We start from the raw sequence: 24,865 nt of genomic DNA, 5'->3' as shown, positions 1-24,865 counted from the left end.
TTCTTCTAAATAGAGTTTCTAGGGTTCAGGGTCAGTACATTCTTGCCTCTGTAGTGTGTGTGTGTGTGTGTGTGTGTGTGTGTGTGTGTTTGTGTGTGTGTGTAATGGCCTGGCCCTTACTTTTCCGTGTCTCTGTCTGTCACTCTTTTTGAAGACAATCTGACTGTGACTTTTTCATTCATCTTGAGAGGTTCAGACAAGCTCCCTAAATTAGCAGGCTATGTGCCATCTAGTGCTGAGCTGGGGAAGGCTTGGGAGGGAGAGGCATGAGGGTGGGGCAGGCTCCTGAGTCCCCTTACTCAAGGCAGAGCAAGGCAGGCCTGGAAACTGGCAGAACAAAGGCTTCAGTAGAGGCGAGACCCCCAGCCTGGTTCTAAGAGTCTTATAGAAAGCGTGGGAGGGAGGTGTTTGCTAGACCAGAGATCTTCTGTGCTTCTAGGTGGATGCGGATTGGGAGGTGGGGCTCATAGCCTGGGAACTGGGGGATTTAGCCGAGTGAGGAGTGGAAAGACCCTACCTGATACTGCTGTGTGTGTGGGGAGGTACACAGGACAACCTCGTGGAGAGGGTGCCCCATGCAGTGTACAACGTGAGGTAGGAGGACCACCAGGTTCTCAGTGTCCATGGGGGAGGCTCCTCTTGTACCATTCTAGAGATAACTTTGAACTTGGGTGGGTGGTGGGTATAGGGAAGAAGAAAACCTGGATTATGCTAAGCCACAGGTCCTTAGAGGCTGCTGAGCCTGTGACCTATGTGTCCATGAGACAGGTTAGGGTTACTGACTGACGGACAGTATGGAGTGGCTCATAGGCATGGCAGGGAGACACAGTGCTAGTGGCCTGAGTCCCCAGGTGGGACCTCACATGCTGGGTGACAGTCAGTGATGGGGGTGACAGGGAAGTGGGACTCAGTAGGGTTGAGTTAAGGGTATGGAAGACTTGAACCAGGCACACAACAGCTGTGGGATCTAAACAGAGACAGAAGGTGTGACCTGTGTGCGTGGGGATAAGGGCAAGGCAAGAGGTGGGGACCTATGCTGGTCACCTGGTGAGTTGAGGGACAGAGTCCAGTGGTCAGGGCAGCCTTTTAGTGGAGCCCGTGACACACTGGAGTGACCCAGAGGGGCTCTGGTCTAGGGTGCGGGGCCAGTCTGCTGACCAGCTCAGGGGCAGCCTTGACTCCCCAGACTTTTTCTCTTGCTTCTCTGTGCACTCCTGGCCAGCAGGCTGGAGGAAAAGAGCTGTTATTCTCTTATGCCAGGATCCCCAAAATTTCCTGTTATTTGAATAGCCTGAGGTGATGTCCTGAGAAGGCCTTGTATTTGCCTCTGCATTTTCATTCTCAGGAAAGAGCCCAGCAGGCCTGGGGAATGTAGGGAAGTGTCCCACTGGGCTACTGTACTTCACTCTGGTCTGAAAATGGAAGCTACTTGTCCGCTCCTCTTACCCTGTAATTTGTCCATCAGAGCATGGAGAAGATACCTTGGCCACCAGAGTGCGTTTACTGGGTGTATCCCCATTATGAGCCATGTCCTCCTCTTCTGTCACTCTTTTCCCGACACTCTGTGTGTCCCCTTCCCATTCCCCACTACTTGGAGTATATTGCCTTCAGCCTACATCACCCCACCTGTCACCCACTGGAGAGGTTGGACTCCTGGTGCATACCCACCACTCTGAGTCCCTGGGGACCTGTCCTTAGTGGCCTACACCCTTGGTGGTTTTGGGATTCCGCTGTCCTTGCTATTGGTACTGACTAGTATTTGCTCACCTGAAGTGAACTCTGAGCCGTGGTTTGTTTTGCAGATCAAGCCGGTGGTACATTGTGACATCAACGTGCCTTCCAGGTGGCAAACACAAAGCAGGACAACCCGACATATAAAGTGAGTTCAGTATCATGAATGTCAAACCTGAGTGTGTCCCAGCTCCTCATAGGCAGTGCTCTCCAGCTGGGCCTCCTGCTCTCAGCCTGTTCCTCACTTCCTCTTCTATGTCCTCTCCCTCTCCTCTGTCTCTCCGACCACAGACCACCTCTCTGTGGTTGGCCTTCAAGTGTCCTTCTCTGAGGATGCCGTCTAGTTGGGGTGCCCTGATTTGCAACAGTTTCCCCGAGGTTAAAAAAAAGCAGTTAGAAAGGAGGTTGAGAGATGACTTAAAGGTTAAGAGCACTGGTTGCCCTTCCAGAGGTCCTGAGTTCAATTCCCAGCAAACACATGGTGGCTCACGACCATCTGTAATGAGATCTGGCGCCCTCTTCTGGTGTACAGGCATGCATGCAGGCAGAACACTGTATACATAATAAATAAATCTTTAAAAAACGAGAGAAGGGAATGGTTTAGTTAGGCAAGCATTGCTTCTCCCACCATTTTCAAAGTCTCAAGGACTGTGTCTTGGATGTCCCTTGCCTTCCTTCAGCTTCTAGAAGGGACTTATTTAGAAACACAAGTCAGGGGTTCCCATACTGCTTCTTGAAAATGCCAGGCCTCAGAAGAGCCAGGCTCTTAACAGTGGGCGCCTTTCTGGGACCTGTAACATGCTGAGAAAGGGTAAGTGCAATGAAAAACACCAGGAGCTTGGCGAGATGGCTCAGTGGGCAGAGACACTTGCCCACAGGCCTGACAACTTGAGTTCAACCTCTGGATACTATAAGGTGCCAGTCGTCCCTTGTTCTCCGCATTGGTTTATACTCACACATTCATACGTGTTGGTGGAGGCTGTTCATTTGTTCCCAGCTGCCCAGACCTGAAATAACCACACAGAAACTATATTATTCTATATTATTTGCAATACTGTTTGACCAATAACTGAAGTGTATTTCTAGCTAGCTCTTACATCTTAAATTAACCCATTTTTATTATTTTGTATTTTACTGTGAGGTTCGCGGTTTACTGGCAAGGTTCTGGGGTGGGCATCTGTCTCCTCTGGTGGCTACATTGCTTCTCCTTGACTCTGCCTACTCTCTCCTCCTCTAACTGCTTGGAATTCCCACCTTGCCCTATTCTGCATTACAATGGGCCCAAAGCAGCTTCTTTACCAACCAATAGTATCCCAGCATACAGAGCAGAATCCCACATTGCCTGTGTATTTGTTACTGAACCTGATGACCTCAGTTCCATCCTCTGGACTTACATGGTGGAAGGAGAGAATTGAGACTTCTGCAAGTTGCTCTCTAACTTTCATACAAGTTCTGTGACATGTACAAGCTCACCACACACACACGTGTACACACACACACACATGCGTACACATACACTGGATGAAATTTAAAAATGTTTGAAATGTACCAGGGCGTCTCTAAAATAATAGACCTTCCAGTGTTTTTAAGTTTTTCTGACACCATCTTTTGTGGAGAGCATGGCACATTCTTAGGGAATATAACTGACTTGTGAGTCCTGGTTAATGAAGACACATCTCTGTAGCTACAGCTTGGGGCCATGGCCCCTTATACCAGTGAATCTCACAGAAGATGTGTTTCACCTCCTGATAGGAGTGCTGAGAAGTTCCACTAGATGGACCCAAATAGCCATCTAAATGCAGCATCCTTCCACCAGGAAAAAAGCCCATCACTTTAGCCGGGAGAGCTTGCGACTGTGGAAGCCAGAGGAAGTCAGGGAGCAGTTCTCTGCATCTGGTGCTCTGTGTCAGGGATTCAGAGTAGGAAGGACTCTGACCTTCTCCTGCAGTGGCATGGCAAGGCTGGCACTACTGTGGAGTGTGGCTTCTGTTCTGTGCAGGCAAAGCCTGGAGCTCCTTGGTGGGTCAAAGGGTCACCATGTAGATGGTTGTGGCCATGGAAGTGTGAAGTCACTCAGTTGGAGACTGGGGCTCAGAGGTGAGACCTGGTTCTGGTCTTAACTGTGAAGCCTGAGGTTCTCACTCTGCAGGGACATCCTTCACCTATGCTTCTCTGTAGTGGGGTCCCCACTCTCTGTTTAGCTTCACGTGGAGAAGTAAAGAATATGACGTGTGGGGGGTGGGGTTCAGAGAATTTTACTTCCTTTGTTTCTTAGAAGTGAACTGGTGAAAAGTTTATAAATCCTGGGAATGGTTTCCCAGAGACTCGTAGTCCTCATGGGAGAGTATTTTGGCCAAAGAGATGAGGTCATTGGAACTGGGGGGTAGCAGGCACATGTTTTGTCTGTTGGCAAGCAAGAAAAATCAGGGGACAAAAGATGACAATTAAGACCATGCCCCAGAGCTTGGCTAGAAGCTGACTGTGGCCACAACATCATGTCTGCTGCATAACTCTCAGGGCAGCTGTTTGCCTTGGGCCATGGCTTGCTGCCACGGCTCTTGGTGGAGCCTCAGGTTGAAAACTTCATTCAGAGGCTCTTCCGGTCTCAGCAGTCCTTCATTTTTTGGATGTGAGACCTGGACCTGAAGTTTAACATCAGTGTATGCAATGAGAAGAAACACACAGAATCCCACCTGAGTTCCTTGACCAATGCGGTCCTCTCCACTGGAAATGGTGGTGGTATACACAAATAAGTAGCTATGGCGACCTTAGGCTTGGAGGTATTTTGGCAGAACAAGTGTTTAGGAGACACTTGGAAGATACAGGTGTCAGAGTGAGGAAGATGGTCTTTGCTGTTGGTCTTAGGAGAGAGCTATCTGTTTCTGTGGAGGAGGAGGAGGAGTAGGAGGAGGAGGAGAAGGAGGAGGCCAGGGAGCAGCTTCCCTAGGTCTTCATTACATCAAAGCTTTTGCCAAGGCTGTGTTTGTGGTAGAACTGAGAACAGGTGCTAGTCAAGGTAAAAGTTGACGAGTCCCAAACCATCTTTTTCTCCCTTCCACCGTGAGGACTCATGCTGTGTAAAGGAGAGCAGAGACTCTTGTGATAGGCTTGGAGGCCACCCAGGGGTCATCTGAGCAGACTAGACAACTGGCCTTTCCCTGTCCAATTCCTGCCAAGTGCAAGGTTGTTATCTAGGTCATTGAACCCCTTTGTGTCTCCTCGGGAAGCATTATAGTGATGGCGTCTCTCCCAAGGGAGAAGGGGAGTCGCATCAATGCCTGGGAGTTGTAGTGGGACCCAGGGTTTAGTTTCATGCTTGGAAGCCATTTGGAGTCCTTATGAATTGGGGAAGAGGCTTTGAAAATACCTGTCAGTTCATGAACATGTCTTGAGTTCTCTGTACTGTGTGCTCTACTGTGTGTATGTGTAGTGTGTGTTCTCATGTGTGTAGGTACATACATACATGTATGTACCAATATGTGGAGGGCCAAAGGACAAATTCTGTTGCTGTATTCCATTGTTTTTTTTTTTTAAATTTATGTATTTATTATGTGTACAATATTCTGCTTCCTACACACCAGAAGAGGGCGCCAGATCTCATTACGGATGGTTGTGAGCCATCATGTGGTTGCTGGGAATTGAACTCAGGACCTCTGGAAGAGCAGTCAGTGCTCTTAACCTCTGAGCCATCTCTCCAGCCCCCATTCCATTGTTTTTGAGATAGTCTCTCACTGGCATGAACCTTGCCCAGTAAACTCGTTCTCAGGGAACTTGGCCAGTAAACCCCAGGAATCTGACTCTCTTTGATTCCCCAGGGCCGGGGTTACAATTGTAATCCATCACACCTCTCTCTCTCTCTCTCTCTCTCTCTCTCTCTCTCTCTCTCTCTCTCTCTCTCTCTCTCTCTCCCTCCCTCCCTCCCTCCCTCCCTCCCTCCCTCCCTCCCTCTCTTAAATATGTGGATTCTGGTGATCAAACTGAGATTCTCATGCTTGCAAGACAAGCACTTGCTGATTGAACCATCTTCCCAGCCTTTCCCACTTTATTTCGTATGCTTGGTATTTGTGCATGTATGCATATTCACATATGTGTAGATGCACATGTGTACATGTGTATGCTGAAGCCAGAGACTGGTGTTGAGTATCTTCTTCAGTCACAAGCTGTTTTATCTATGGAGGCAGGCTCACTCACTGAACTTCAAACATGCTGATTTTTATCCCTGCCCCTACTTCCCAAGCATTGGAGGTTTGAGAGCTGGTATGTCTTTCCAACTTTTAGAAAGGCATTAGGGACCATACATACTCGACCAGTGTTCTATTTGCCGAGATAACTGCTTAGACCCTTCTCTCCCTTTAATTGTACCAGTTTCCTGAGATAATAGCGGAACTTCTAGAAGGTCTCCTACTGGAGTCTGTTTGTAGCTGGTGATTCAGCTGCTGTTGTGAATTCTTCAAAATATACTACATTTTTCAGTTTTGGAAGTGAGGAAGTTGAAACCCACAGAGAACAGAAATTTCAGCTGTCTGCCTGTGCTACAACTGTCTCATGCTGCCCATATGTTTTCTGAGTGTGTCAGGTCAGGGAAGACCGAGAGACAGATGGGCATCTCTACTCATGACCTCACTGTCCACAAGGGGTGGAGTGGTGAGAGAAATGGGCGTGCAGTTCTAGAGTCAACTCCAGAGACCATGGCTTTGACTTTGGTATTGAAGGATTTTCCTATTCAACTCAGTTTACAACTTGAATTGGTTCTTGGGTAAAAGTGTTTGCTTTCCCAGTGGATGAGGAAGTTAAGAGGGAGCCAGCCCAACGTGTGAGGTGATACTCATGGCTCTCCCCAGCACAGCAGAATGTGGCTACCTTACCATAGTGGCAGAACAGGAACAAAAATGGCCCTGGGTTTCTTGCAGTGGTGAGTGTTAACCTATTTCTGAGAAGGGAGATCCATTGGGGGAAGGATGCTTAGTTGGAAGACCTCACCTGGGATTTGGCGTCGGAAGGACTTGACTTTCCACTGAGCCTCTGTGACTGGGGAAGCCACTGTCTTTCTTCAGCTGGGTCCCAGAGTTGTAATGTTTGCTTAACTGAGTAATCGGAAAATTTGATAACACAGGCAGGAAGTATGTAGTCAATGGACAGCTACTACCGTTTCTTGCTGGCTAAAATCCATCTAGATCCATATGCTATTTCCCATCCTCCAAGATTTAAAATGTTTCCTTTCCTCTATTGCTGAAAGTATAAATGCACACAGTAGATAGTGTGCTGATTAAGCAGTGTATTCCTTTTCTCACTGCCTTCAGAATTATGTCTTCTTGGAGAGTTCCAGGCCCTGTCTCAAAAAAAAAAAAAAAAAAAAAAAAAAAAAAAAGGCTGGACAATGTTTAGCCGAGGTTGCCCTTTATCCTCCGCTTGTGTGTGCACTTGCACACACACATACAACCTACAGGCAAAATATAACACACTTGTGTTAAAGCACTTTATTTTTGTTAATCTGTATTTAGAAAGATTTTTTTAAAAAATTAAATTTGTTGCTTATTTTACATCCCCAATGAAGTTTCCCCTCTTTCCTTCCCTCCCTCACCTCTCCTCTAACCCCCTCCCCCCTCCCCTGTTTCTGCTCAGAAAGGGACAGGCCTCCCATGGGTATCAACAAAGCATGGCATATCAAGTTGCAGTAAGACTAAGCTCCTCCCCTTGTATGACGTCTGGGCAAGGCCATCCACTATGAGAAATAGGTTTTCAAAAGCCTGCCAAAGCGTCAGAGACAGACCTTCTCCCATTCCTAGGAGTTCCACAAGTAGACCGAGCTGTACAACTGTCACCCGTATGTAGAGGGCGTAGGTCAGTCCCATGCAGGCTCCTCAGCTGTCGGTTCAGACTCCGTGAGCGCCTATGAGCCCAGGTTAGTTGTCCCTATGGGTTCCGTTGTATAGAAAGACTTTAGACACCAATCATTTGCAGCTGTTGGAAACGCTGTGCCAACTCTGCATCATCTCCTCCCATTTCTTTTTTTTTTAAGGCAATGTTTTGAATACTGAAGAAGCTAAAGGCTGCTGCTGGCTGGCTGCAAGTCTCTCTTGCCCCAGAGATTTAGTGGAGGAAGTAGATTCTGTCCATTGGGACAACACATTCAGCCAGTGTTTATAGTCTCTCTGAGAAGAAAATATATTTACTACAGTCTAAGTCATTCACATTTAAGGAAAAAAAATCCAAGAGATTACAAACAAACTTGCAAATCAGAGTTCTACAGTTGAGCTCACAACACTGCTAATGAAAGCATGGGCTAAAAGAAATAAGCCTTGTACATTACACTTTTTTTGGGGGGGGGGATAGGTTCTTTCTGTTGGTTCAGGTTGGCCTAGAACATATTATATTCTGATCTCAGCTTCCCATGTGATGGGATGATAAGTGTGTGCCACCACACACGGTTGACTTTACCTTAATTTAATGAAAACAATGAGCCTTTGAAACTATCTTCAAGGGGTGGTAATTCCTGGGGCATAGCAAACGAAATAGAATCTTTGAGTTTGGAAGAAACTTCTCAGTACACTTTCCCCATATGGCAATAATGAGCTAAGCCTACTGAAGTCACATGGCTGCCTGAAGACTGGGGGTGAGGCCTGGTGTATGTCAACTGTCAGAGACCATGCAACTCTGGGTGTCTCTCTAGGCTCTGTGACAAGGGATATGACTATATTTTTCATATGTAATTCTCCTTTAATTTTCTAATAGGTTACTATTTTCTCTTTATTTAATCACCATAGGAAACGTAGATTTTTTTTGGTTGTATGTGTGTGTGTTTTATTTGTTGTTTGTATTTTCGAGACAGGGTTTCTCTGTGTAACAGTCCTAGCTGTCTTAGAACTAGCTCTTGTAGACAGGGCTGGCTTCAAACTCACGGAGATCCACCTGCCTCTGCCTCCCAAGTGCTGGGCTTAAAGGTATGCGCCACCACCACCCAGCTGAAACATATTATTTTTAAGAAGTAGAATTTTGTCCCATTCATTTGGGTACCTTTACCTATATGTAAAGGTATTGTCTGAGCAGTGGGCAGATCTCAGTTGTTACATGTGGTCTCATCTGCCTGAAGCCCTGAGCTCCGTCCCCAGCAGTATAAACCAGAAGTGTATGCCTATAATCTCAGCACTTGGGAGGTGGAGGCAGGAGCATCAGAAGCACAGGGTCATCCTCAGCTGCAGAGTGAGCTTGAGAATAGAATAGAATAGAATAGAATACAACACACTATAATAATCAAAACAGTATATTCCTAACACCATTGTTATGACAGCAGACTTGAAGACTGTTCTGTAGGACTTGGTGTCTTGTTAAGGGCTGATCAGTGCATCAGAATATTTTCGCATTTCTGTAAATACACCTCTGTTTTTTATTCTTTGGGTTGCCAGTGTTTCCCCCTTCACTTTTAAGGTAATAATGGCGCTTTTTTTCTTCTATCCCTACAGTGTTTTCACAAACGGAAAATTGTTTATCCCACCTATAAAAATTATTATACCTAAATTCAGCCTGTCAGATTGGAGCAGTGTGCTGGCCATGATTGGAGAGAAAGTCTTCCCTCTGGGAGGCGTTCGGAAGTAAGGCACCCTCATGGGAAATCAGGGGTTGGAGGGTAAGAGCTGGGTGTCCCACCTTTATTTGAAACTCATTTCATTAATCTGTTCACCAAACACCGAGGACTGTCCATGAGCTCTGTGCGGAGGGCACAGTGTTATAAGGAGGGGCCTCAGGTGAGATGGCTCGATGGTTAAGGGGCTTGCTATGTATGTTTAGTGATCGGAGTTTGATCCCTGGAACCCCTGTGAGGGTGGAAGCGGGGAACCTGACTCTGTAAAGCTGTCCTCTGATTTCCCTTATCCACCGCTCATTGTGCACACAACAACAACCACCATCACAGAAGAACAACAATGAACCTTGCTTCCCAGACCCCCGACTTGGGCAGCAGCTGGAGGAGGTGGCCCATAGAAGGTGGGGGACCACATGGGGAATCAGACTTTAAGGCAAAACTCAGAAGATGAGTCAGGGAGTTTTGCTTTTACAGGGCAAAAGGGTTCAGAATCAGTCCAGAATCACAGCCTCTAGGCAGGGCTTTAGGGTCAAGTCTGTCTTCTGCCACCTGTACTTTTGTGACCATAAGAATACCTACTTCTTTGATACCTTTTTCTTCACCTGGAAAGTGATATTAGTGGTTTCTAAAAGTCATCATGCATGCTCAGCACTTCATCCGGTATGTAGCATGTTGTATATGATCACAAAGGAGCCGTTGTGATGGAAGGTGAAGTCATGTGTCGCTGTAGGAGGCATCTTGTCATGGTTGTCCATGTTTGTGTTCTTGGACTGGGATCTAGACATCTGGTGGTAGGATGTTTAAGGTTTTATTGGTGTAGATCTCTGGTCTCATCTTTGTTGGGTGGGTGTTCCATTCTTTGGTTGTTGTTGTTGCCTGGGTGTCTCTGTCCACCCCATCAACCACCTCATAATTCTTTGTTCACTACTCTAGCTTCAAATCTGCATTTCTTCTGTTTCGTCTTCCCCCTACCCCATTTATTTCCTGTTGGCAATCTTTCCCAATCATAGCGGTGAGAATTCTGTCTGACCACTCTAATACTTCTGGTCCCAGCGTGACATCCATTTGGCATGCTGTTATCTGCCCCATAAGACTGATAATGGCTTTGAGTGAGCCCTCAGGTCTCAGCATCACTATCGTACAGCTGTGTTTCTCTGACCTTAGCCTTTCGAATACTTCTTGTGCCAGTGGCTCATAGCCTCCTTCCTGGGCTTGTTCTGGGCTTGCCAGTCCTTACTCAAACCTCTTCCTCACTGGGACTATTAGGCTGTGGTGCCTCTTCTGGGGTCTTGTTAGGCCCAGGACATTTCACTGTCCTCTCACCTAAACACCCACAGCAGTGTTCCCTCGGTCACCACCTGCAGAGACCTCTCGCTTCCTTGTCTTGTTCCTCATTGTACTTCAGTTGTCCCAAGACCACAGCAGGAGGAGAGCAGACTCCTAGGCTTGAGTTTCCTGCAGAAGCCTCTGCTGTATCCTAGCACCTGCTCTGCCTGTGGCTCTCCTGGGTCTCCTGTCCACCATGCTCTCCTGTGTTTCTTCCAGAATTGAGCCAAGGCAGAGGTTCTCAAGAGGGACCCCAGGAACAGCACCAACAAAATCTGACACTCACTAGAAATGAAATGCTCGACCTTGACCTGGGCTCACGGGTCAGTCTATGCTTCAATGGCCTCCCAGGGATCAGAGGGGCCCTGGAGGGAAGGGTAGTTTTGTGTGTGTGTGGGGGTTCCATATGCTCTTGGTGTCCTGTGTCCACTTTCCTTTCCTTCTTCTGGACTTGTCCTACATGGCTGCAGCAGATGACACAGAGGGCCACCTGTCACATCTTACCCACAGTGGCCAGCCTATTCTCCACTCCACGGAAATTTTCTTCTTCCTTTGTCTAATGATGAACGCCCCTCCCTGAATGCAAGCTCTTTGTTAATTTTCCTTCAGCTATGTGTTTATGCGTCCTGTAGGCATTTTGCCCTCAGGGACAGGCAGACCCCTGGGTTTTGGGTTTCTATATAGGTCCCTCTGGCCACTCCAGGATGCTTCACCTCTTCTTACAAGATGGGTAGCCTACCTCCATTCTGCAAGACAAAGTTTCTTTTGTTTTTGGGAAGCCCATGGTTGAATTATATCTTCTTCCTCTTGAAACCCATGTTAGTCAGCTCTCTATTCTATAACAAAATACCCGAGGCAATCATCTTGGTATGGGAAAGGATTTGTCTCTGCTCATGGTCTTATTGGGTTTGCCTCTGCTCACAATCTTATTGGGTTTGCCTCTGCTCATGGTCTCATCGGGTTTGCCTCTGCTCATGGTCTCATTGGCTTTTCCTCTGCTCATGAGCTCACTGGGTTTGCCTCTGCTCACGGTCTCACTGGGTTTGCCTCTGCTCACGGCCTCATTGGGTTTGCCTCTGCTCACGGCCTCACTGGGTTTGCCTCTGCTCACAGTCTCACTGGGTTTGCCTCTGTTCACGGTCTCATTGGCTTTTCCTCTGCTCACAATCTCACTGGGTTTGCCTCTGCTCACAGTCTCACTGGGTTTGCCTCTGCTCACAGCCTCCTTGGTTTCATTCTACAGTTTTTGGCCTATTGCTTTTGGGTCTGTGACAAGGCACCACATAATGGTGGAAGTACATGGCTGAAGATGCTATTAACCTTGTGGGACAGTAGAGAAGGGAGTGCGGTTCTAATACACCTCCAAGGGCCTGACTCTATTAGTCCAGCTTCTTCATACCTGCTCTACCTCCTAAAGGTCCCATCACCTCCCAGTAGTGCTGTGGACTGGGAACCATGCCGTCTACACGTGGATTTTTGGGAGGCAGCAGACTGAGCACCTTGTATTTACCTTCGTAGGCTGCTAGGACCCTTGACTCTGAGGAGCTGTCATTTCCATTTGTCATTGTTTCTGTATGTAGCAGGGCGACAGTGGAGGAACAGACTCTGTTCCTAAATTAACCAGGCAGTGAGTACTTGCCAAAGAGTACTGAATGAAGTCATTGGGTCATTATAAAAAGGCCCATTATTTGCTAACAAATGCTGATTTCTTTCCAAAGTATTGTTACAACAATGTAAGCCAATTTGTATTAATTTTATCTGCTACTAGTTAAAATTAATTGAATACCAACCAAGAGCTGATCATGTTCTCAAGATCCTCTGAGGACTTGTGCATAATGAAAAATACACTTTAATTAAAAAGCTCTAAGTGGAAAGTGTGCAGTTCAGGAAAAGTGGCTTCCACGGGCTTCCTGCCTCGCTTTGCATGCTCGCTGGGGAGTATAGCTTCTCTACTTTGCATGCTCACTGGGGAGCGCAGCTTCTCAGATATTTGACATGCTGGTCATTACCACAGGTGACAAAGTACTCCCTGTCCTGTGCTGCCATTTGCCAAATCCTATCCCATCTTCTTTCCTGTGTTCACAGGTTGTATACAATGGACGGGCATCTTTTGGACAACTCAAAGGATTTGCAAGACAATTCTTTTTATGTTGCTGCAGGACTGGAGACTTTCAAAGCCATTCCTTACTGGAAGTCCCCACGAGTCCCCAGTGAGGTTCAGCAGTAAGTATAATTTTTACCTGTCCTTTAAATTAAAAAATTATCTGTCTGTCTATCCATCCACCCAACATGCATCATATCTATCTATCTGTCTGTCTGTCTGTCTGTCTGTCTGTCTGTCTCTATTAATAATTTACCTACCTAGCCATTTACATATTTATCTAGGGGTACATGCCATATCATTCATGGGGAGATCAGAGGATAACTGTGGGAGTCAGTTCTTTCCTTTCACATTGTAAGGATCTAACTTAGGTTGTCAGACTCAGTGTTAAGTGCTTTACCCACTGAGCCATCTCCTTTAACTCTGTACCTTTTTTTTTGAGTGTTGCTGACATTTGTCTCTTTCCTAAGTCCTTTCCAAAACATGTTGAGTTCAGATACTGATTGTTTTTAGTAGTAAAACTTGTTATCTATCTATCTATCTATCTATCTATCTATCTATCTATCTATCTATCTATCTATCTTCTATATATAATCTACCTACATATCTTTATAATCTATCATCTATCTATACTATCTATCACCAATATCAATCAGTCAATCTATCTATCCATCTATTTATCTGTATCTATCATCTGCCTACCTATCTATACTTACATATTCTCCCTATATATATAAATATGTGCTTATATGAATATGCTTACATATGTGAACACACACATATATAATTTGAACCTGGCATTTCTAAAATCAGGCATGGAATCATACACAATCATTGAGAGCCCAGAGTCTACACAGGGGATACAGACAGCCCAGGGAAGTGCCTGTTTGAGAATGGTGTTAGAGAGGCATGTCCAAGTGTATAAGCAGCTGCTGGTGAAGGCCCAGTGCCCATGAGTTAGGAAGGGGTATGGAAGCATGCAAAATGACCAATCAGACCAGGCACATGTGGTGGGTGGGGACAGGCAGGTTTGAATCTCAGTTCTGCCACTGATCAGCTCTGAGGGGTGGGGTGTCTTGGTTCCTTGCAGAGAAGCCAGCAGGATCTTGCTTCACTGGGTAATGGTGAGAGCTGCATGAACAGGTGAGAGCTATGTGAATAATCCATGCCTTGGAAAGCATCAAAACTGTTAAAATGACTGGCTCCCCACTGGGCTGATCTCCCAAAGTCCAGTCAAAGAGTGGGACAAGCAAGAATAAGAGCAAAGAGGTCAAGACCATGATGGGGACACCCACGGAAACAGCTTACCTGAGCTAATGGGAGCTCACAACTCTGGCAGGACAGGGAAGGAAACAGCATAGGACCAAACTGGACCTTCTGAATGTGGATGACAGCTGTATGGCTGGAGCAGATTTCAGGGTCAATGGCAGTGGGATCAGGATTTATCCTTACTGCTTATACTGGATTTTTGGTACCCATTCTCTTTGGAGGGATATCTTGCTCAGCTTAGATAAATATGGAGAGCCTTGGTCCTTCCTCAGAGCAATGTGCTTTACCCTAGGAGTGGATGGGGGGTATAGGGGAAAGGTGGAGGGAACCAAGAGGAGGGGAGGGACTGGGAATTGAGATTGATATGTAAAATGAAAAAAGATAGTTTTTTAAAAAATAAAATAAGAAAAAAATGTCTGGCTCCCTCTAGCATCCTAAACCCTGTTTCCTTTCTACCCTGGGACAGGCATCTCCATAATAAATCTCTGACTTTCAAAGACCTTCTGGCCTTTGAAATGACCACCTAGGAGATGGCTGTGGTCATTGGCTAGATCTTGTGTAGCGAGTAGGACCTTTTTTTTAGGTCAAGGATGCTCCTATAGTTTATAGAGAGCTTGAATGTACTAACTGCCTGTCTTTGTCTTTCAGGAGGTTTGGGGGCAATGATAAATACACACAAACAAAGAAGAAAGTAAGTTTTGAAAGACGAGTGACCGCTGTTATTGGTTCTGGTGTTTCCTGGTCTTTGAGGGCCCTGGACAGCAAATAGCTTTCAGGTCACTGAGAGGAGCCAGAGCAACCCATGAGAGAGGGAGGAGGAGGAGGACAGAGCTTTCTGTGGTACTCAGAGCCTAGGACAAGGAGGCATGCAGAGATGTTCGTGGTATGGCATCCATGGTTCGTGGATGGTCTCTACATCCGGACCGCATGTGCTCAGATCAGCTCTCTGCGGGACTGAATATGGATCATCTTTTAAGTTTAAAATTTGTCTTTTAAAACGTATTTCTAGTACAAATCAGAGGTTCTTGGGAATTCAGTGAGCCTTTCACAAGCACAGTATAGAGCTTTGGGCTCATATACTGTCAGTGTTGAACAGGCACACTACAGTGTGCTGGAATGTTGCTCCTGACACCAGTTCTGCTGAGGCCTCACTTTCTGTACTTACAATACAACTCTGGCTTATGCAATACTCTTTAAAACCAGCAGGAACATTTTATCCAGTCCCTTGTCTGAAACAAATGTTTATGCATTCGGCTGAATTTGACTCCAAATACTTGAACTAAGATGCATAAAAAGAAAAAAATATTATTTGCAGCATGAAGATAGCTAATGATTGGATTGCAGGACATTAAAAACCTTAACTTTTATGAGGACCATTTTGCCATTGTCTACAGATAGTATAAAGATTGTAAAAATTAAATACCATTCCCTTTACTTATCTGTGGCATGGTTGAATTTTTGAGATTTTTGTGCTTCTGAGCAGCAGCTTTTGGTAGGCTTCAAAGTTTGTCCCAAAAGATGAGGAGTCCCTTTGTGCCATAACACCCAATTCCACCCTAGGCTGGAAAGCCAAATGACTTCCCCAGCAGTGGATTGGGGAAGGAAGTGCAGAATAGCCCCTTTACCTCCTTCAGAAGGGGAGTGGTGAGACTCCTGGAGGCTTCTTGGGTTCCTGGGTTTCCTGCCCTTGTCCATCCCAAGGACCGAGGACTCAAGGTGGAGTCTAGTCCTGACATCTTTTGTTCTTAATCTGCATATTAGGTGGAGCCCAAAGGCAAAGAACCTCTCAAAACCGACAGCATACTACCTAAAAGCCAGGATTCTGTTTATTATGCCAAAGAGAAAAAGAAGACAGCCCCGGGACCCTTAGTTCAAATCGGTGCAGGTAACGGGGCAGTTCCTCTCCTACAGGCTGTGAAAAGTGCTCTCTCTCTCTCTCTCTCTCTGTATGTGTGCATATGTAGTATGTAGTGTGCGTAGTGTCTTTGTGTACATTGTGTGTGTATGGTGTGTGTGGTGTATGCGTGTATAGTTTACATATGTTTGATGTATGGTGTATGTGTGTGTATAGATGTATGGGATGTGTGGTATATGTATAATATGTATACATATGTGATATGTGGCACATATATATGTATAGCATGTGTGGTATATGTATAGTGTATATATGTTTAATATGTGTGGTGTATGTGTGTATATGGTGTGCATATGTAGGAGGTGTGTGGTATATGTGTAGTGTGGATATGTACGGCTTGCAAGGCGTATGTGTAATAAAGTGTATGTATGGTGTGTGTCTCAGACAAAGCTTATTCCGAAACGTGTGTTCAGCTGTGGGGCAGGAGCAGGCTGCAACAAGAGCAGTGACATTTCAAAGCTGAGGGCAGGGGGAGCTCTTAAACACGTCATATCTAAAGTAAATTCCGTGTTCGCATGCATATGAGGACTACAGATATTCCTGCTGTAAGAACAAATATCATTCGAGCCTGACTTTAGAAGGGAACCGCGAACATAGCAGCCATCCAGCTTGTTCCTGTATACCCTTAGCAGAGATTCAGACCTGACTGTAAAATGAAACAATTAAAATGGCTCTCGTCAAGCTACTCTCGTTCTTACTGCTGTGCTGTCCTCTCTGCCAGGCGCTCTCGGGTGTTTATGTCTAATGATGCTCTTCCTGAGGCATGTCTCGCTTTTTGGTCTGACAAACCCGGGGAAGGACTTGGTGCAGTGTCTAGTTATGGTGCAGACAGGAAGCAGGTGGGAGAAGTCCCGCCCACACTGTCCTACAGACAGGAAGCAGGAAGGAGAAGTCCCGCCCACACTGTCCTACAGACAGGAAGCAGGTGGGAGAAGTCCCTCCCACACTGCTCTGCTGCTTTGCAGAATCTGGATAGTTTGGGAAACCTCTGGATGTAGAAATTGCTCAAATTTTCAAGGGGCCAGGACTTTTATGGAGATAGAAACTACTGCGAAAATTGGGGCCCCCTGAGCTGAGGCCTCTCTAGAAGCAAGAACAAAAGAAGACAGATGAAGAAAAAGGGAGAGACAGTGGGGACGGTGAGAGAAGGAGAGAAGAGAGATGGAGAAAGAGGAAGAGAAGGGAGAGAGGGGAAAGGGAGAGAGGAAAGAGAGACAGAGGAGAGAGAGAGAGAGAGAGAGAGAGAGAGAGAGAGAGAGAGAGAGAGAGAGAGAAAGAGGGAGAGGGGAGAGATGGGCATGGAGATAATGCAGGGGCCCTGTCTGGGCTTCTTTCTGTCTGATGGTATAGGAAGCTCAGGAGCTGCTGAATTGAAATTTTGATTTGTTTCAGAAAATGTCAACTGGGGATGATTTTTTTCTGCTGGTTTGCAAAGATTGTCTGTTATTTTCCCTTAGAGGGTGATGTGTATAAAGCCCAGACTCTGGATAAGGAGGCCCAGGAAGCACTAGAAGCACTGGAAGTCAGGGAGGATCCAGAGGTGAAGGTGGAAGTGCCGGTTGACCAGGTGGGTCACAAGGGCTGGGACGGTCTTGACTCAGCTGTGTCCACTCCTTCTTCTCCTATCCCCATCTTCAGCATCCTCACCCCCAAGTTCTCCCTGGCCTCTAGAAGGTTCTGTTAGCTAATTGCAGTCGTATTGTTCACCGGGGCAATATCATCAGCTGGGTCCTGCCCAGTTCATTCGTCTGTGCTTGGAGGGAAGTGTGAGGATTAAGAAAGAGATAGATAAGAGATGATTGATAAAGTCATGAGGGCATCTAGTAAATCATGAGATTTGCTCCATGTTTACTTCTCATAGGCTTTATATAGCCCATTCCAAAGATGAGGGGAAAGGCAAGAGGCTTCTTTACCAAGATACAAAGAACAAAGTAATTACCTTCTCAATATCCAAAGTATCAAGTAACCACACCCTAGGTCAAAACATCCTGTTAGTAGTTGGGTCAAACCTGTCATCTAACCTTGAATGAGTGATTAATAGACATGGGTTAAATTAAGATGTAAGAGCTAGCCAATAAGAAGCTAGAGCTAATAGGCCAAGCAGTGATTTAATTAATACAGTTTCTGTTTGGTTATTTTGAGTCTGGGTAGCTGGGAATAAACAAGTGGGCTCCTACAACACTCCTGATACTCTGGTTTTTCAAACTCTTTTCAGAATGTCCCATGAAGCCTTTCTTACAATGTTCTAGGGATGCTCTAGTCTGTAGCTTCAGATCCTCCTCATTTCCCCCACAAATCAGTGGCCTATGAACCACACGGTAAGGTTTGCCACAGCAACGGCCTGACTCTTTGGTGCTAATTTTCTGTACTAGTTACTTCTCTCACAGCTGTGAGTAAGTAGGCAACAGGAACGACTTAATTAAACCATCTTTGCTGGGATGCATAATGATGGACCATGAGGTGCCCATCACATATTATCTGCAGTCAGAAGATGAGTGCTTTGGCCATTGTATTTAGCCACCATTGTAAAGATGTTATCTTAGGGTTGCTTTGATGAAACACCATACCCAAAACCAAGCTGTAGAGGAGAGAATTTATTTGACTTATATTTCTGCATTTTATCCCATCACTGAAGGAAGTCAGGACAGGGACCTGTAACATGGAGGGTCCTGTTTGTTGGGGTTTCCTGTCTTGCCCCGTTCCCCATAGCCAGCAAGTCCCAAAGAAAATCACACATGGATCTCTATAAGTTATAAAGCTGATTGGCCCATTAGCTCTAGCCTCTCACTGGCTAACTCTCACATCTTGACTAACCCATTTTTCTGATCTATGTTAGCCATGTGGCTCAGTACCTTTTTTCAGTGGGGCAGATCACATCCTGCTGCTTCGGTGGTCTAGGCAGGAGTGGGAGGAATCAACTTCCTCCTTCCCAGAATTCTCCTGTTCTCCTTGCATCATTTCGACTTCCTGTTTGGTTTTCCCGCCTATACTTCCTGCCTGGCCAATCAGCATTTATTTAAAACATGATTGACAGAATACAGAAAATTCTCCTGCACAAGGGACCCAAACAGGGTAGAACCTGGAAGCAGGAGCTGATGCAGAGGCCATGGAGAGGCGCTGCTTACTGGCTTGCTCCTCATGGCTTGCTCAGCCTGCCTCTCCTATAGGACCCAGGACCACAAGCCCTGGGATGGCCCCACCCACCATGAGCTGGGCCCTCTTTTATCAATGCTAATTAAGAAAATGGACTACAGCTGGATCTTATGGATGTGTTTTCTCAATTGAGGTTCCCTTCTTTCAGATGACTCTTGTGTCACGATGACATAAAACTATTCAGCACAGATGTCAAGTGATGAGTAATGACATCATCCCATGGATACAATTATATTTGTCTATGTAACTATGTTCCTACAGTTGCAGGCTCTGGTTAGCCTAGGACAGGAACCTTTGACTCCTTCTTTGGAGAAATGGTCTTGAATTCAATCTGTGCATAGTAAGTTATATTTTAAAAGATAGGAATTTGTGTAATTCCTAGATGAGGAAGTCCTCTGGTGAGGCCTGGGAAGGGTGAACTGATGGAAAATGTCAAGGACTGAACCTGGTACCTTGATATGTGCACCTGGGTCTAAATCATTTGTAATGAGCTGAGGTGTTCTAGCTGTTTCTGGAGGTTGAGAAGTTCAGCATTGAGACAAATTAGGGAGAGACTTCCTACTTTGTCATCACGTGGTGGAAAGTAAGGGTAAGAGGGAGACAGTGTAACCACTCTAACACCACAGCAGCTTGAGCCAGGTTCCTTACCACCTCCCAGAACTATTATGAGGGTGGCTGTCTACCAAGGAGGTGTGGAGGGGGATGAGTGCAGATGTCACTGCAGTTTAAAGAGCCACAGCAAAAGGCCAGTCTTTGCTTAGACGCCAACACAATACATCCTGACTACCCCTCCTGGGCTTATCAATCCCCCTGCTCCTCAGACAGTCAGGAAAGTCACTAAGGAAGACTGATGGGTTTCATGAAGAGAAGGAGAGTGCAGGTTCATGTTCCCTGAGGATTGCCTAATTAAAGGACATGTAATGGAGATTTAGGGCTTTGGGGTTTCTAGGTGTGTAGAGCAGCTCAGAGGAAGGTAAGAAAGCCCCTGCAAGTATTTACTTTAATGAGCAGATCAAAGTGTAGAGTATCCATCATGCCTGCAGAGACCTGGGTCAGATGGAAGGTTCTAGAAGCAGCACATTCGGCTCATTGGGTGTGGTGAATATTTCTCTTCCCTCATCATTCCTCCTGCTTTCCCCAGCACACTGTCTCTGGACTCAGGCTCGCTGGTTCTGTGGGTGGTCTCCTCAGCACACTGTCTCTGGTCTCAGGCTCGCTGGTTCCGTAGGTAGCTTCAGTTGTGTGGGGTGTACAGAGGGAAGAATGCTGTTGAGGAGAACAGAGTCTGTCTCATCTCAGTAGTGAAACGTTTTCTGAGGAACCCTTAGAAGACCTTCCTTGGGCTTCTCTTCTAGTCCCTCTCAAAGCCAGGCAGAGTCACCTAAGCTCTGATAGTTGTGGTTCACTTCTGGATCCCTTGAGAATTATGATGGACACTTAAAAACAATTGCAGTTTAGTTTGTAAACAAAGAACAAGGTTGAAAAATGGCTCTGAGGTAGGCGGCTGCCACGTTAGCTCATTAGTGTTTATCTGTGCTCATGTTCGCTTTTACACGGCAGGGAGGATGTCTGTCCTCCTGTGGCTTCTTCCCCAGGCTTTAAACGGGTCCTGACTGCTAAGAGCCTTGCAGGAACCTGATGCTTTAGATTAATAAGGTGCTGTATCCCCCACTCCCATATTCAACTTCCCCTACCCTTGAGATCCACCTCTCTGAAGTGTCCAAGTTGTAGATGAGCATGGTTGTACTGGGAATTCTCATTGATCTTAATAAAAACCTGAAGTCAGATATTAGAAGTGAAAGCTGAGAGATCAGAGGAGCAGAGCAGCCAGCCACTAGAGTTCTTGTTTCTCTACAGTCCTCAGAGTGGAGGGGGCAAGATCCTGTCTCCACAAATCCTCAGACTGAATGGTGTATCCTGTTTCCATCTGCCATATAGTTCTCTCTGCCCAGCCATATCCCTTCCTTTCTCTACCTTCCTAGTGCTGGGATTAAAGGTGTGCAACTCCAAAATACTGAAATTAAAGGTGTGACCTATCATCATCCAGTTCTGTTTCTCTTTTAGACTAGATCAATTTTGTGTAGCCCAGGGTGGCCTTGAACTCACAGAGATCTGTCTGCCTCTGCCTCCCGAGTGCTGGGATTAAAGGTGTGTGCCACCACTGCCTAGTCTCTATGGCTAACTAGTGGCTTAGCTCCATACTCTGATCTTCAGGCAAATTTTACTTGTTAAAGCACAAACAAGATATTACCACACAAGGACCCTACTTTGGCCTCACTGCAGGTGCACAGCTGGCTTTTCCAGGGAGTGACTTCTCTTACCTTTGTTCTTTTCCCCGTCACTTCATCTGGCTTCTGCTTCTGGTTGCTACACGTGAACTCACATCCACACTCGGTCTGCTTAGCAGCTCTCCACACTGGCCTTCACTTCCATCTGGAACCTCCAGCTACTCGTTTCCCTCAGAATATTTTCTTTTTCCAGCAAGCATCTTGCCGAACCAGCTGAACCGGTGCTTGATTTTCCTTCCTCTATGGTCACTTCTTTCTAGGGTTCAGTGAAGGGTCCGGGCTGAGGCTCCTTTTCTCATTTGGTATCTACATTGTCCCCTACATGTTAGGAAAAGTCTGAATCGCACATCTTTGGAGCCCTGCAGTCCTCTCGCAGATTATTGCTGGCCTTGTGTCTGCCATCAGCCATCCTGAGGGTGAGAACACAACTGGAATTTCTATTCCCATGCCCCATGTCCTCAGACATTGACCCCTGCCTGTCTCAGGTTGTGTGTGATGCTCTGACCCATCCAGAGTTAAGGGGTGTTCCCAAGACTAACCTTCCAACTGTTCTGTATCCAGATTGTACCATTGTTTCCCGCTGTATGTGCCCAGAGTCAATCACTGTCTCGCCAGATCACCACTTCATATGGCGACATCTCATGGCCAGGTCTTTGCACGCGTCCCACTCTCTGCTCTGGGAGTGCTGTCTGAGAGCCCTGTGCTTCACCTGTAGAAAGTTTGCAGTGCTGTCCTGGCTACTGACATGCACTTCGGGTTCCCTTTTTGCTTATAAGTATCCTCCATCCTTTTCATGTTAAGTTAAATATCACTGGAGGCAGGCAATCTTGCACTGGCTTCCCCTCTATGCTAAGCACGGTTTGTCCCCCTCTGTCCTGTGTGTCTTTGTCACAGCTGTAGCTCTGTATTCAAGCGCTGACAGTTTAATGAGTGTTCATCATCTCCAAATGACTCCAGCTTCTTGAGGATGTGTCTGTTTGCTCTCAAGATCTCTGGCATCACTGACAGAGTGTGATGCAAAGTGGCAGGTGTTTTCTCTTTGTTTATTGGATGGTGGTGGTTGTCACATCAGCTACCCTCTGAAATGTTTTTTTTTTTTTAAATGTAGTTTGAGCAGTCCTTAAATATAGGATTAAGATTACTTTTCTATGAGATTGTAGGAATGTAACACCCACACCACCCTAATGAGATTGAGACATTGGACACAAACCTACATGTCTATATGGCCACACAGCTCCGCTCTAGCATGGTCCGGGTCAGCTGGCTGCAGCTGCTGGGTTCCCAGTACTCTTTGCTAAGAGTACATCTTTACCTATTCCTAGTTCGTTACCATTTTAGCTCATGTGTGCTGTGCACCCTACTTTCCCCTGCCCATGGTGGTGGCTTTGACTCAGCCTCCACGTTGCCGTCTCTCCTTTGGGATCAGGACAGTAGAGGGGACCTTCCCCCAGTGGGTGTCTTGTGTGATACTAGAATGAGCAGGGTTCTGGCTAGCCTCTGAGGATGTGTCGTCACACGTGTAGCTTACTGCAGCCCTGTTAGCTTGTCTCAGCAGATGCAGCATTAAAATGCAAGTGGCCTGGTGACAGTACCCACTCAACTCTCCCTGAGTGGGGAGCAGGTTTGGGACACTGGTTTAGTTGGGTCACTGCCTCTCTCTGACACAGCAGGCCCTGAGACCTGGGAAGGACAAGAAAGCTGAGTGAGAGTACTCTGTTCTGAGGTGCTGAGGACAGCCAGCTGCAGGGGGTGCCTACGGAGCAGAGAACAGCCCTTTGACTGGGGTCCCCATGTGTCCGCCAACAGTTATGAAGGAACTACTGTTTGCTAACCAGTGGTACCTGACATGGCCATGGCATTTTAAGTGAATAATTATAAGATTTATTGATGTATTTGTGTTCATATGGGAGGGTGTGTACTGGACACAATCATGAACGCAGTGGTCAGCGGATATCCTCAGTATTGTCATCGTTCACGTCATTTGTGAAGTATTTCTTCTGGGCCCCAGGCCGGTTGACTCAGGAACTTGTGGGGGAGTCTCCTGCCTCTTTCCCATCTCACAGTAGGAGTAGTTGGATTACAGATATGCACATGGGTGTCCAGGTTTCGTGTGGTTTATGGACATCTAAACTCAGGTCTCCCGACTTAAGCGGCAAGTGCTTTTAGTCACTGAGCTGTCTCCCTGGACCTTTGTTCATTTAATTTTGAGACTGGGACTTGCTAGGCTAGCCTTAACTTTTTCTGTAGCCCAGGCTATCCTCAACCTCATGATTTTCCTGCCTTGACCTCTTAAGTTCTGGAATTATACCACCATGCCCTGCTCCTAGCATTTTTCTTTACATGAAAAGAATATATAGAGATTCTTTCTAAAGATTTCCCCCTTTTCTTGATGGAACTAAAGGTAAAAAAATGTAGCAAACAGTTATGTGTTAGGAAAAAGTCATCTCTCCCCTTCCAGTTGTGTCTGTAGAACTGATCTAGAATTGCATACTGGTTCGTGTGCTCTCTGCTTTTTCAGAGGAGTTTGGCTCTGGCTATGACTCAACTTAACAATGCATTTTCTCCCCAGGTACCAGCCGAAATTGTTAAGGAAATTGATGAGCTAGGCGGCAACAGCCCTGACCTGGAAAGTGGTGTGGTGAGTGGATTTTGTTTTCCTTATGATGGTAGAGTTCCAAGCCACCTTCTGTGATAGACAGGGCAGAACTCAGGGTTGATGGTAAGGGATCCGGGACCATAGGCTGGTCCCAGATCACAGATGCGTTTCAGCATGGAAGCGCAGTGTATTTTGGGAAGTCACGTGGGTAATTGTAGTCACCCGCGTACCTATCTTAATTGTTCTTCACTGTACTTCACAGGCGGTTGCATAAGCTTCCCTCCGGCAGGTTTTAGTGTACAGACAGGTCAGGGTGGTGACATACAGCCGCTTCTGTGTGGGTAGCGCCCTGTAATGAGGCAGCCATCCTGTACCCACCAATGGGTGCTGTGTCTGTAGCCCCTGGCTGGGAGGTCAGGCTTTGTGTAGCTGCCTGCCGATGGCAACTCAGGTCTGTGCAGCATACAGGGCTGTAGCTTTCTGCTTGTTTTTTTTTTTTTTTTTTTTTTTTTTTTTTTTTTTTTTTTTTTCCCTGTCCAGATTTTTTGGAAACGTCATCTGGGGAGGCAGTGTGTTCCAGGCTCTCTTGAGTCCAGGGCGTGACTGGTCTACTTAAGATGTGTACACTGGGAAAGCGAAATATACTTTCCATATATGATCATGTCACTAAGAAATGGATGGTTTTGTTTTGTTTTTAATATTATTTTGTCTCTGTTTTTCAAAGTAGTTGGTTTCAGACACTTGGTCAGCCTGAGGGGAGAGTGAGATCTTGTCCCAGTCAGGCTGTTCGGACATAGTACCCTCCACGACTGCAAACAAACACGGGGACAGTCAGGGACAATGAGTGGGTGCTGAAGGTGCCCTATGCTCCCTGGCTCTCCACTCAGCTTGACAAGTAGCCTTTGAA

General features: G+C 46.3%; 1 protein-coding gene across 1 annotated transcript in view; it reads left to right on the top strand.

Moving 5' to 3' along the window:
- Positions 1–24,561, top strand: part of Dcdc2c (doublecortin domain containing 2C) — a 36,763-nt gene extending 12,202 nt beyond the window's left edge. Inside the window, exons 3-10 of the mRNA XM_057787671.1 lie at positions 1,803–1,879; positions 9,192–9,320; positions 12,722–12,859; positions 14,655–14,697; positions 15,768–15,891; positions 17,379–17,488; positions 23,932–24,000; positions 24,499–24,561. Coding sequence (XP_057643654.1) covers positions 1,803–1,879; positions 9,192–9,320; positions 12,722–12,859; positions 14,655–14,697; positions 15,768–15,891; positions 17,379–17,488; positions 23,932–24,000; positions 24,499–24,561 — 753 coding nt within the window. The remainder of the gene's footprint in view (positions 1–1,802; positions 1,880–9,191; positions 9,321–12,721; positions 12,860–14,654; positions 14,698–15,767; positions 15,892–17,378; positions 17,489–23,931; positions 24,001–24,498) is intronic.
- The last annotated feature ends 304 nt before the right edge of the window (positions 24,562–24,865 follow it).

The sequence above is a fragment of the Chionomys nivalis genome, chromosome 1 (assembly GCF_950005125.1).
Source record: "Chionomys nivalis chromosome 1, mChiNiv1.1, whole genome shotgun sequence".
Classification (NCBI taxonomy): Eukaryota; Metazoa; Chordata; class Mammalia; order Rodentia; family Cricetidae; genus Chionomys; species Chionomys nivalis.
The sequence above is the reverse complement of the archived record's forward strand: the minus strand, read 5'-3'. Positions and strand labels throughout refer to the sequence as shown.